Below are 14,523 nucleotides of genomic sequence, written 5' to 3' on the forward strand. Positions count from 1 at the left end.
GTGCTTATGTTTTATCTAGTACACTTACTTTTATCTAGTATACTTACTATATATACTGATGTGTTAGATCTAGTCGACACACACACCGACTACGCATGACTACCTCACACAACCCCATGTCAGATAACCCGAACTGTCCCTTTAAGTTTTTTGAAACAAAAGCGGAGGGGCAGGCCATCTGAGTTGTAAAAAAAGAAAAAAGCTCCTGGCTTCTACAATGCACGTGACAATGATGAGAACTATAGAGGACCGTCTCTTGGAGGCAGCCTTTAAGCTTGGGTAGGCAGAAATCTAGAAAAATAAGAACCGTCCTCTGTGTTCCTGTTCATTTAAGGGTGGTTAAAAATACATTGACTCAAATGCAATACTTAACAGTACCTTGAGATACTGAGTGTTTCCTTTATATGTGAATCTATACTTCAATTCCACTACATTTCAGAGGGCACTGTTAGGGGAGAGCAGAAATCAAGAGTGCGTTCTGCCTGAGTTTCCTCTTCAAGAGAACATACAAGGAAAGAAAAACAAAGTGGGAAAAGAGAAAACATGACTGCTTTGATCCACAGACTTTAAGGCCTTTTCAGAGCTGTTGTTTAAACATTGCATAATTGTGATGTACTGTTGACATCTGTTGTTAATAGAAAACACACATTGCTAGCAGATATGGTTCATAAGTTGTGGCTGGACCAGTATGTTGCAACCATTCCTCAGCTGGCGCCATTCTCATTAAACAGTGTCTGTCTGTCTTAGAAAACAGGATGCTGTTTACACTAATAATATGCCCAGTGGTGATCATCCGCTTTCCGGTAAACTGAATGCAGGTTTCATATAACCAATAAAATTCTTACTTTGCTTTTTAAATGTTTACCATGTGCTGATAGGATAGAAATAGTGAACCCCTCCCTCAGCTCCATAAAAGGAGATGTAACTCTGAGGAGAGGAAGACTAGGCTCACTAGCTTAGACAAATCTTAGACAGAAGACAGGAAAAGACTGAAGAAGGATGTAAGGGAGAATATTTAGACAGAATAAAGGATTTTTTTAGATTACAAATTACTTCCTTTTTCTAACAAGGAATAGTTGTCTAATTTATCTGTATTTTCAGACTTCATTTTGAGATCATCATTTTTGTTCCGGTCACTTCAGTAACCCAAGGCTTCTTCAACTACTTTTCGGTAAGGCCCCTTGCTCTCCAACTATTCTCGGAGTCACTGTATCCAGGTAAAGCCTTAGAATGAGGGGTATACCAGCCTTCGTGCTGTGGCTCTCTATCAGATATGTACAAATATCTAGGAGACTTCTTTAACACATACTGATTTCACTGATAGTAATAAGTTATCGGGCTAATTATTATTTTACTGAGAAACACTGGTAGAAGGCATTCAAAGCAGGCGGTGCCTATGTGCAAGAAGATTCTTGCAAGAAGTTTCTTACCCACCCACTTTATAGTGCTTTTTATCAGTGGGTTACCTTTTCTTTTTTTCTTGATTTAAATGTCCTTTTGAATTATGTCCCTTCTTTTGAACCACATATCACAGTAACGTTAACTAAAAAATTACCTTTGGTTAAGCTTGTTCTTGTTTACTTATTGTCTAAACTATGACTACTAATAAATCTGCTAAACTAAATATACTGCCCCACTGTGAATGTTGCAGTGTCATTAACTTTCCCTGCTGGTATATTATAAAATCAAGATTATCAAGATTATTCAGTTATCAGTATTTAATCTCTCAATATTACCTGCTCTCAACATTTGTTTTATGACACAGTGAAATAAGAAGGAATGAGCTTTTTAAATTATGAATATTCTCACAAGAGTGTGTGAGCTAGAGAGATCTGTGATTTGGATATTAAATTGGAAGAATGTTGGATCATGAATGTGCTTAACATAAATTACTTTAAGACAAATGCAGCTGGTCCAGACAATTGATTATTGTGTCACTGCTTTGTACAGTGGAAATTAAGTTGCTCTGCAGTCTCGACTTCACAGATAACATTTATATTTAAAGTACAAAGGGCAGGAAAAGCTGACTTGGTATGACATGAATGCAAAGGAAGTGGTTGCTGCTCTGAGGCACCAAAACAAACTGAGCTGTGCTGGAGGCATCAAAATGCAGTGCTTCCGTTGTGATCCACCTTTACAAAGTCTTGGCCAACAACACGCAACATTAACAAAACTTAGAAGAGAGAGCAGCTACAATAGATGATGAATTTGCTGTGTTTGCTATTGTGGATTGTGTGTGTGGATTTCCACCCACCTATTCACATGCTAAATCCCTGAACCTATGCCCAACATTTCTGGATGTTGTAATAGTGAATAATTATTTAAGATGTGTTGAAACCTGCATGAGTTACTGATTTACAGACATCATCACTCAATGTATATGTTTGGATAGTGTACTGTTGAAACAGTTGATTTTTCAGGTTAGTATACATTCAACAGGTTTTTGTTTTCACACGTCAAGATTCAATTAAATGTAATTTATTTTAACTGACAAGCATTGATGATTGTTTAAATATTGTCATTTGTTTACCTTTCAGTTTCTGTTCCTGGACATGGATGAGTTTGTTTGTAATAAATTAACAGAATGGGGTCTCGGCATGTTGATAGAGAGATTTGAAGGTAAAGTATTACCATGTTTCTTTGGGGGCACAGATATAATACTGATGTGACCTACCAATACGGAAACATCTAAATATCTACTAACATTATATAAACATGCTGCAACTTTATTGTTCAGTAAAATGCTGACATATCCTTCACACTTTACATCGAATTTTGGGAGAGATAAATGTTGACAAATTCTGGTAATTCTTGTCTGTGTTCATGGTGTGTACTTGCAATAACAAAACATGAATAGGAAGCACTGAAATCAAGCTTGAAAAGTGGAGAATGCTGTTAGCTCTGTGAGGGTGACATGTTCTTCAAGTTGAAACAAAGGGAGTGAAACAGGTGCAAGAACAGCTCTAAGTTGAAATTATCACTTATTTTTGCATGACTGAATATTTTTTAATTACAGATGAAGGCATTGACACAGAAAGTCTTTACTGTCTCGGTGATCAGGAAATTGATGCCTTGATCACAAAAGTGGGACCAAGAGCAAAATTCAAGAAGAGACTCAAGTTGTTAAAGGTAAAGTTCTGCATTGTAAAGATACTTTACACAGTTCCTGTGTTTAGTGTCATAAATTCAATTTATGTGGAGACATGCTGTTACAGTTACAGGAGCATGAACTTCTGTTAAATGTTCTGATGACACCTACAGATGGACTCATGGCATTTACTAGAATTAAATAAAACATTCTTTTACTGTTATGGATTAGAAATATTTTCTGTTGTCACTAGGCAGAACAAAACCCAGCACATCAGGAAACAGTTGATTCTTCTGCTCACGTAAGTTGAATACAGTTTCATACTGTTAGGTGTAATCTAAGACTTTTATTGCAATGATACAGATTTTTTTTTTTTTTTTTTTTTTTTTAATGTTACACTTGCACTTTATGTTCTGTGTCAACAGGAGCATGAAGAAGCAGCTGATTCTGCTCAGGTAAGGACGACATTGAATTTCACAGGCATGTAAGCAGTGAATGTTCCTCTATTCTTCATGCATATGCATTTGAGACACTAAAGTGTCCTGAGAAACAAAGTCACCTCTGACTGAAGAATTGTCTCACTGGATCATAGTGTTGTTGACTGAGGAAAAAGGACAGTGAATGTAATCACTTGTTAGGCCTTTTCTGGACTTCCCAGGGTTGTGTGAATTGTAAATACATGTGTTCAGTTCTCTGTTGGAGGACAAAGCCTGTATGAACATAATTTCTTGATCAAATACTGTTTTATGGATCAAATATTTATGTTCATCCTCAGCTCTGCCAGTCCATCAGTGACAAAAAGGATAAAGGTGAGATATTGTATGTCTTATTGATTATATTTAGTGTTCATTTGTGTTTTCAAGGCCATAATATTTTGCTTTGATTAAACAACTATATTGGGACCATGTTTTAATATTGTGAGAGGCACATGCAGCTAACTTTTCTCTTTGGCTTCTGTTTTTTATGAAAAAAAAAAATCAATAAGGAAAGAGAAAGTTGGATTTTCAGGGTAAGTCCACCAAATTTCAGTCACCAGCCAGTAAACGACGATGTGACAACAAACTGGCATCATACTCAGGTATTTATATTACTTTCTAAATAAAATAAAACTACAGCCTACTATAGGGTTAAAACATCTAAAGAAAATGTCCTTGTATGTCAAGTACGTGTTTCTGTACCTTGGCCACAGAAAACACTTTCTCACTGGCTGACCAGTGTCTTTTATCACATCAGAACGCCTCAAACAGTCAACAGCATACATGTTACTGATGCGATCAATGTATATTAAACAGCAGGACATCCATAGCAACATTATACATTCTGGATGATGTTTCAAACCCGGGCAACCTTTTTTTGTGTGGCCAGAGTATAAACGTGATGATACACTCTGAGACGCTCCTCCTGTTTTGTTTATCAAGAGACCTCATTGTGCATTAACTGGAAACACTGTTCATGGTTCTTGTTTAATACTTCTTTACTTTTACTCTGACAGAAGAAAAAATACTCTCTAATGTGAAAAAAACAATGAACTATGTTCATATGAGACTACAAAACGAAGACAACACAAGGTTCAACGCTTTCCTTAAGTAAGTGTCAAGTTTCATTTACCAATACTGTAACCTGTTAGGGAAATTCCTTTTAGGATCATTCCATTATGATCATGCTCTTACTAGTAATGTTAAAAACATATCTGCACAACAACAGGATATGTCTCTGTAAAAGTTTAAGGGGATGTTTTACATGTTATGACATAGGAGAATAACATTAAGTCTTAACCCAGGAGAAGTCACTACACTACACACTAAAGTAAGGGAAGGTTATCTTGACATCTTGACTGAAAGCATTTGCATCCTGGCTGTGTTGGTTACATTTGGTGTACATTTTATCAAAGTTCAAAAAGCCCTGAGGAAGAAACTGCCTCGAACTGCACTGCACATCTGTATGAGTATTGTGTCAGCCAGTGACGCAGCTGGTCACCATCATCATTGGACATTGATATTTGGTTGAATATTTGTTTCGTCATATTGCCAACTTCAATTTGACGTAGAATACTGATGACGGCTGACGTTGATATTTTGTTGGTTTTATGTTGTGTTGTCAAGTAACTCAAATCCATCATCATCGAAATGCCAATGCTGCCTTGATATATAAAATACAGCAAGTATAAATAAATAAATGCCGAAACGAATAATTAAATGCATAAATAAATGCTAAATAAAAACATATTGGTAATAAAAAAAGCTATTTATGCAATTTCTGTATTTTTACATTTATTTATTTATTTATTTATGCATTTCAAGACTTATTTATGTATTTATTTATATTTCTATATTTCTTTACTTTACTATTATACTCTACATGTATTTAATTATTTCTACATTTATTCATTTATTCCTGTGTCAGTATGTTAATTAAGTGGTTGGTACTTCCTCAGTCTAAAACCGTATTGGTTATAGCGGTGTGAACGATTGGATGGATCTGCTACTACTACCTTGACTCGTACACAGGAGCTTTGCCTCTCCAGTGTTGCCAAAGTGACCTTGATACTAGACTTAGTTTTTGCTTGGTATTGCAGGTATTCATCAGAGCCTCTTTTTTTTTTACCCATATTTAAACTCTTTTCCAACAGGAATAAAATCTGTGACTTGGAAACAGACAAGAGGGAGCTGGTCGGTGTGTTTGGTAAAACCGGAGCTGGAAAGAGCTCTCTGATAAATGCTGTTATTGGAGTGAGGAATCTTTTGCCCTCTGGAAGTGTCAGTGCATGTACCTCAGTCATGATTAAAGTGGAGGCTAACAAGAAAAACTCAAAGTACGAGGCAGACATTGAGTTCATAACAAAAGAGGTAAAATTAATGTGTTTATTTTTTTTAGTTACTGTTACAGTGTAGCTGCAAAGATAAAGTTTCTGGTTACATTACATATCACATAATTAAGTTAAACATAATTACACTTTTGTTTTTTAGGAGTGGAAAGATGAATTGTGGTCTGTGTATCATATTCTTCGGGATGCAGATCAGGAAAAGGAAGATGATGATGATTATCGTGACACTGTTGAAAAGCTATCAGCACTGTATGGAGAAGAATGGGAAAACATACCACCTGAAAACATCATGGACAGCAAATATTTCAAAGAAATTCCTGAATTTCTTATTTCCAAGAGGAAGATTTTGACATGTGAATCAGTAAGATTAAAAATAAATCATATCTATATATCACTTCAAACCATTCTTGCCTGTCTGACCCAGTAGATGTTATGAATTCACAATCATCAAGGTCTATAAAACTTGTTTACAGCCTAGATATTTTAAGGAGGAAACAATTTTGGTTGACTCGATGAATCTGTGCTCAACAACTACAGTCCAAAATCAAATTTATCCTTTGAAGGAAAATCATTAACGACACTGGCCACCAATGTCTAGACGACATTGACTATACAGACTCAGGCAAAATGTCTGTTCTTGTTTTATAAAGTCTCCATGATGCTTTTGTCCCACTTGGTCACACTTTACTGTTGGACAGGTTGGAACCTGCTCCAGGTATTGTAACCAAACCAACCTGATTTCTCTGCAGGTCAGCATGACCTATATTCCATCTATTCATAGTCCTTTTTTAAAGTAATAACATCAATGTCATACTTCCACTGACAATAGTCATATCTATTGATTTGCTTTTTTTTTGGGTGTCAGAATTGTCTTTTGCTGAATTACAACCAAACTGAGGTGATTAAGGTGTGGACCTTGACTTTTTCAAAGGTCAGAGGTTCTAGTAGTCATATTAAATGAATCATAGTGTTAGCCTTTTATCATCTGAAAAATATAGCTGAAAAATTTAGCTGTCCAAACAGGATCTTGAAAAGCTGCTTGCTCCATGCATTCAGCTCAAGCAAGTCAAAGTCTTTTCTTCGTTCTACTCAAAAAGACATGTATGCAACTAAAACTAGTTCAAAATGCAGCCAGCAGAGTTTCATTCAAAATGGGGCGAGGACTTGATTATGTAAACAGACATGCATTGTCTTACGTTATTTTGTTATTTCTTACAGGCTGAAGAGTTGTCTGCAAAATGTTTGAAATACACGAGAAGTGACTCAAAAGTGGGACAGAGTGGGAAGAGGTGGTACTGGCCACTAGTGAAGTGTGTGACTGTCAGGGTGCCTGATAATGATCTTCTCCAGCATGTCACACTTGTGGATCTTCCTGGAAATGGGGACCGTAACAAGAGCAGAGATAAAATGTGGAAAGAGGTAATTTATTCATATCAGTGAGTATTACAGTCTTATCTGGAAACTGTGACATCATGTTATTACAAAGCACTGATAATTGAATTAATTATTCCTAATTAACTTTCTGTTATAACTCTTCAGATTGTTGGAAGTTGTTCTACTGTGTGGATTGTCACTGACATTAATCGAGCAGCATCAGAGAAAGAACCCTGGGAGATCCTGCAGGACGCCAGTAGCCTCATGGGAAATGGTGGCGAGTGTCAGCGCATTCACTTTATCTGCAGCAAGTCTGATCATATTGAAGATTCAGATGATCAGTAAGTAATTTACAAAACCAAAATTAGATAAGTTAAATATAACATCCAAATAAGACAGTGATGCATGTTGTTGCCAAGAGCTCAAGCAAAAGCTCTTTGAATCTGTGCCATGCCAGGTTTATAATAACTGTGTGAGATCCAGTCTTGAGAAAAAAGTATGTAGATTTAATTGAATGATAACATCTATATGCATGGCATCATGATTCCTGCCCCAGTGGCACATACACACAACAAACAGCGCTTAAAATGACAGTCAGATGGTAGGAGTGTGTGAATGTACGCATGTTTATGTTGCAAGCATCAGTTATAAGCTGTATAACTAAGTAAAATTATGGTGGGGCATTTTCACATTTAAGAAAAGCATGTTCAAGTGTAATTTTAAATACATACATAGTATTTGAACCCAGTTTTTCTGAGTTCAGTGTGCACAAGAGGTGAAGCTAAAGTAAATATGTCCTGTGACCAGACATTATAAGTACTGTATTTAAATATAACCAGACAGCAGAGGTAACCAGTCAGTTTTTGCAGTAGAATTATATAAATAAACAACATACAATGATGTGCCTTCTATTTGCTAAGGAGGAGTACCCCACCTTTTCATATAGGATGCAATGGTGAGGCAGAACTGTCCTCTGTGATAAAGCACAGTGCGCTGTCATACACAGTCAAGAGACTTCAGTATGGTGGGAGAAGCATGCATATATACAATATCACTATAATCAAAATCAGACAGAATTATAGATTGGACAATGGTCTTTGGACTAGCAGAAGAGAAATTATTTGTTTCTGTACAAAAATCTAATTTTTTCCTTCAGTTTGCTTGATAGGTGTTCCACATGGGTCATGAAAGTGAGTCTGGTATCCAGCTAGAGTCTGAAGTATTTATAGCATTCAGTTGTTTCAATTTCATGACCATGAAGGGTTTGGATATGGGCAGTCGGCTGGATACTCTTAAGTGACCTAGAGAACACATTTAGTTTTAATAGAATTTAAAACAAGCTTATGTTTAATGACAGAGATCTGAAATGTGTCAAAAGCAGACTGTAGATTTACATTGGCCAGAATATGAGAAGAGACAGTGGCATATAAAAGAGTGTTGTCTGCATGAAAGTGTACATTACAGTTTGGGGGCAGAGATGATATTGTTAATGTATATGAGGACCAAGAATGGACCCTTGTGGAACACTTGTGCTAACACCAACGGTAGTTCATTTGAAACCACTGGAAACTACTGTCCGAGTTCTATCTGAGAGATAGACATGACTGTTTATTTACAGCAATTGAGCATAGTTCATCCAGTAGAATATCATGTTCAACTGAATCAATTAATGCTTTAGATATATCAATGAAAAGAGCAGCTGTTGTGCTATAAAATGGTCTCAATCTTGACTGCTCCAGCTGTAATATGTTATTTGGACAGTAATTATTTAAGTCACAAGGATCACCTGAAAAACACTAGATTATAACAAGCATACTTGTGCACTTGTTACACTCTCACTGAAGACAGCTAACTTTCAAGTTAATCTACAAAAGTCATCATCACTTGATACTCTATTGTTGTATTAACAGTTGCAGTTGTAGAAATTGATAGTGTTCTCAAATAAGTGAACGTCTCTCTATTTGCTTGTGTTCTATGTGTTTGCAGCCAGTCCACTGCTGTATTTTACGAGCCCCAAAGCTTTCTGTGATTTCTGAGAAAGGAACTGATATGTAACTGTAAATTCATTGGAGGGGTCATGTGAAGTACTATGTAGTTTTATAATTTGGTGCTATTATGGTAAAATGGAGACATTATTCATTGACATTGTTTGAATTCATTCAAATGAATTGGTAGGGTAACCTAGAGAGTATTTCAGTCAGCGCACAGAGAGTCAGCTGAACATGAAAAAATGTTGTCTATAGGCAGAACAGTCAACATACATAGAAAAAATAAAAGTTAGAATTACAAATTTCAGTGCTTTTCAGTGTAACTGACTTTTGTCAAGACAGAGGTAAAACATGTTAATATTGCCATTGTATATTACCATCCTATATTTTTAAACAGAGTTGCCACTTGAAACAAATCTTTTTTTATAGATCAGCAGCTGGTGATTATGCTCTCATACTTAAAAGAAACATGGAAGCCAAGGAAACAGTGATGACAGAATTCAGAAAACAAACCAAGATTAAGGTGAGTTAGATAGACTGCAAGAATATCTTCTACAACTGCAAGACTATGTTAAAATAAAAAAAACTTTTTGTCTTTTTCAGAAACACTTCAGTGATGAGTATTTTAAAGTGTTCACAGTGAGCTCCAAAGAGTTTCTGAAAAACAAACGTCTAAGACGAGATGACACTGGTAGGTGAAGTTTCCATGATAGAAAAGGTGTAGATCAAATATGTATGTTTTAGTTTATTTTCACCACTTAAGTTAAAAAAAAACAAAAAACTAACAATCGAAATTTAAGTTTTATAAATATGTAAAACACAATTATTATTTTTTTATTTAATTCTTTTTTTTACAGAAATACCCAAACTGCAGGAATTTCTGCAAGAGCTCAATGACTGTCACTCAGTGACATTAAACTATGTGTCTGGAGCTTATGGGATTCTCTCTCTGATTCAAGGGGCGAGATGCAGGGAAGTGGTAAGATCAAGTAATAAAACCTCTTTCGTTGTGTTTAATCATCTGAATTGTTATTAATGTTCCCAGAAAATAATAATATTCATAGTAAATAAGTAAATTATGCTCAAATGCAGTGAAAACATGGAAAAGTCAAATGACTTCTTACTGACTAATGGATTAACTACACCTTAATGCCAATTAAAAACTGGAAGGGTCAACATGTAATGTAGACCCTTAAGAAAATGTATCCATCAAGGTTGTTGATTTACTGAAGTTGGGTTACTTCAAAGAGGCCATATAAACACAGCAATTAAAGGGTGTTCATACTCAAGACCAACAAGATTTCATGAGTAACTGTGTGTTTGATTTCAGGCTGGAAAAAAGAAAGAGGTGTGCACAGAACTTGAAGAAAACATAAGGCAGGAACTTGAAAAAGTCAGAAAACCCATGGAAGAGGCTTCTGAGGCTTTTGAAAAATGCCTTACTGAGGGGGTTGAAAATTCAAAACGTTCATGTGAAGCTAAGTTGAAATCCATCTTACATCCTGTATGTATTTTAATTACACTTTTATAATGATGATTATAGTTTTGCACCTCATACGAAAGTGTCTTTAAAGATGTTTTTTTCCTGTTTTTATTCAGAGAGGTGTTGCAGTTCACGGTTTTCACAAGATATTGAAGTGTGTAGTTGAGAATAACGGCATCTATAAACCAAAAAAAAGGAGACAAATAAACATCAATGAGAAGTTAAGTTCATGTCTGACTGACAGCATCGATGAGGAATTCAGGAAGACCTTCCCGTAAGAAATGACTTAATGAGGATATAAAACCTGTTGTTGGCCCATTTACAAACTATTGTGAATGGCTAGAATTAAGAAACTCTGCCTTCTACAAATGATGATTTATAATATATATATTTAAGAGCTATACGAAGGCAACTGCTTGAGGTTCTTGAAGATGTTTCACCTCTCACGTGACAGGCTTTTTTCAGAAGCCTTTTGGAGAAGGTTATATATTTTTTAGAACCTCGAGCAAGTCTAGTTACCTACAAAATACCATAATCTAGATGACTGAGAATCTTCACAGACAATATATTTGTTCAAATTACATAATTAAATATATGAAACATTTCAACTTTTTTTACATGTTTCAGAAATGAAGGAAAATGTGGACCATTCAAAGGAGTCATCAGTGCGTTTTCACTTGACACAGAGAGGCTGATACAAAAGTACAAAGAGGTCGAGCTGCAGCTGACTTTTCTCCAGACAGAGGTAAAACATGTTAATATTAATATATATGATGATATATGATAATATGTATAACACTACCTGTGGGAAAATTCGGGTTCTGCTTGGAAAATTTGTTCAAATCATTAATTGCTTTTCAGATAAGTATGTTAATCTATTCTTTATGTTCTCTCTTCAAGGAGGAAAAGATTAAGGCAAAACTCAACAAACTCATCCGTAAGCGCAAGAAAACAATCTACAGCAGTCTGACATGGACAATTGAGGAAAACATGCAAGAATGCTATAGAAGTAATAAAGAAGATCATGATATACACAACCTGTCTCTATATAATACACCTTTACATTCAGTCATGATAGAAACATTAAATTTGACAACAGTTTCCTGTTTTATTGTAGAAGCAGCAGAATTTAGAGGACAGGGCACACTGGAAAACATGAGGCACACCATTGAGAGGCATGTACATGATTCAAAGAACACCATGTTTGATCAGGCTAAAGATTCTCTGTTGGTCTACCTCACCAACTTAAAGGTTTGTCATATTTTATAATATGAAAAAATGACAATATAGTAAAACATATTGTACTGTACATCTGTCATCATGTACATGAATGCTTTTTCCATTCAATATGCATCATTCTGAAAGCTGCTTGTGCTACTAAAACACTGCAGTTACTTTTAGGAATGTGCATTCATTATGATTCTAGGACAGAAACAAAAAAAAGCCTGTGATGAAATTAACAATTTTGACCATCTAAACACACGTCTAAAAAGCCAATTCTGTGTGAATGATAATGATTTTGATGCTGAATTAGCGGGACATCCTGGAGGAACTTGAAAAAACCCTGAAGGAATCAACTGAGGTGTCACTCAAGACACATGATTACGCAATCCCAGGTAGAGAACATTTCAAAGTAAAAGCATTTATATAGAACACTGAGAACTTTGTAAATATATCACTAAAATTAATAAATCAACAGATTTCCAATAATGCACTTATTTTACACAATCTTGTTTGGTAGATGTTTCAGAAGACATTGACATGGTAAAGAGTCACTATGATGAACTGAAGCCGAGCCTAGATGAAGAAACATCACTAATTGGGTAAAACTTCTGTTAATTTTTCCATAATCTTTTTAAAGGGCATAGATTATGAGCTGTTTTTATTCTGAATAATGTTAATGATGCTTTTAATTACAGTAGCACTGATCCTCCTGGCCCAGCTGCTCTGAGTCCATGACTTCTGCAGGTAAGTTTTGGTCAAACTGTTTATCCAAACCGAGCGTTCAAACAGATGGTAGGAGTTTGTGTTCCAGTGTGCGCAGCTGTCCTCACATTTGTAGGACAAATGTTCAGTAATGGTTGATGTGATTTGTTATCACTGTTCAATGTCACGACTCTGCTGTTAATCTCTCTGGTGGATGTTTCAGGTTTGCTCAGTGGAGAGAAGCAGCAGAGGCCTGATGACCCGCTGAATGTCCCTGCAGGCATGAGGGCTCGGGATATGTTCAAGTTATTGTTCTTGCTTTGTGTTTTTCATGATTTAACAGTGTTTATATAATACATTTTCATGTTTTTTCTGTGATTTTATATTATGACTTTGTTGCTGGTAGATTTTGATAGAAGTCTCTCTGATTTTATGATTGTTTGAACTTGAATACAGGATTTAATGGTAGGTTGGATTTCTAGTTCAGTTCACCTAATGTACAAAAAGACATACTGTATTTTTCAACATATACCAAGTGATTGTTAGCAGAGTAGATTGTTTTGGTTTTATCAGTCAAATTTTTTAGATGCCTGTTGTAATGGAAAAAGCCGTTTTCCTCCATTTCATGTAACATTTTCTTTTAATCGGACTGGATATTCTCTTTTAATGTATGAACAAACTGTATGAACTGATCTCCACAAATAAATGAACAGTTAATGATTAAGCAAGATAAACATACTTTTTACCCTGGATGAAAGTTGAACTGTTCGCTTAAACATGTGTATTTGATAGTCACTGTATAAAAGAGCTAAGTTAGAGATTGGATGGTGTCCAGACTCTTGATACCGTTGTGGTTGAGAGAGACTGCACCCTATTTGGCTAAATAGTAATGTGTTCATACTTGCCTCTGTTTATGATCATTGTGTTGATTGCTGGTTGTTCATTCTAATTTGACATATTGTTCAGTAATAAATCTTTGAATCTTGACAGACTCATTGTCTGCTTTCCTCACCTTAGAGCAAAATTGCCTCTACGCCTGTCTCTCAAACGACGAAATCCCCCAGACTTCACTGTCAACTGTATTGTACAGGAAGAACTTTCTACTGAAGAAATAGCGCAAAAGTCTGTGGATTGTCCTGAGCAATGACACGTTGTTTCTGGACAGATATCTTGCTGTTAACCAAATTCCATTCACATTTATTTTCCAAAAGACACAAACCCAGTTTTAAAATATGGCAAATACTTCCTTTGATACAAAGCAACTTTTGTTAAAACAAAACAAATAAAACTGTGACGTGAATATGAGTGTGTGATCTCTGGATTCCTACTTTTAGCTTATTCATTAGATACACTTAAAGCCACATATGTTTTTTTAAAGTGGTTGTGTTATAATTGGGAGACGAATGAATCTGTCAGCCCCACCCACTCTGAATGTTATTTTGTAATTATATTTTAGAGAACTCTCACATCAACTTACAGCAGGTATGCAGCTTCACTTCAATGTGTAAACAGGTGTGTTAGGCAGTATTGACTCATGGTGGATATTTATCTCAGAACTGATAAAACACAGCTCCCCTTTGAGCTAGAATGAATTGTGGACTACAATTCATAAAAATCTTGTGGGTTTGTACATTTGTCGACTGAACTTTTAATTCAATGATATTTCAAACAGGCTTTGAAACTGTGGAATACTGGTTATCAGTCCACACTGGAATGTATGATGATATATGGCAGGAAGCTGTGATTCTTCTTGAGACGCCCGTGTAGGTGTGAGAGGGCAGGAGAGGGTGTTGGATGCGATTGCAATGTTTTCTTTTGTGTGAATTCATTGAGTCCATGG

The 14,523-nt window shown here is 35.7% G+C and overlaps 1 protein-coding gene across 2 annotated transcripts; it reads left to right on the forward strand.

Moving 5' to 3' along the window:
• Positions 1–958: 958 nt before the first annotated feature.
• LOC130185849 (nuclear GTPase SLIP-GC-like) lies at positions 959–13,670 on the forward strand. Of its 2 annotated transcripts, XM_056402561.1 has the most exons (25): positions 975–1,001; positions 1,102–1,171; positions 2,538–2,619; positions 3,017–3,129; positions 3,342–3,389; positions 3,514–3,543; positions 3,864–3,897; positions 4,074–4,166; positions 4,581–4,674; positions 5,718–5,934; positions 6,055–6,273; positions 7,131–7,331; positions 7,452–7,627; positions 9,704–9,797; positions 9,878–9,965; positions 10,132–10,253; positions 10,605–10,778; positions 10,874–11,031; positions 11,385–11,502; positions 11,658–11,766; positions 11,875–12,008; positions 12,292–12,373; positions 12,499–12,580; positions 12,677–12,725; positions 12,907–13,670. In XM_056402561.1, exons 3-24 carry the CDS (start codon positions 2,553–2,555, stop codon positions 12,714–12,716), a joined length of 2,493 nt encoding a protein of 830 aa, XP_056258536.1. In that variant the 5' UTR covers positions 975–1,001; positions 1,102–1,171; positions 2,538–2,552; the 3' UTR covers positions 12,717–12,725; positions 12,907–13,670. The 2 variants fall into 2 exon arrangements, with proteins under 2 accessions (XP_056258535.1, XP_056258536.1); XM_056402560.1 differs by having other exon boundaries at positions 959–1,171.
• The last annotated feature ends 853 nt before the right edge of the window (positions 13,671–14,523 follow it).

Source organism: Seriola aureovittata, chromosome 17 (genome assembly GCF_021018895.1).
Source record: "Seriola aureovittata isolate HTS-2021-v1 ecotype China chromosome 17, ASM2101889v1, whole genome shotgun sequence".
Taxonomy (NCBI): Eukaryota; Metazoa; Chordata; class Actinopteri; order Carangiformes; family Carangidae; genus Seriola; species Seriola aureovittata.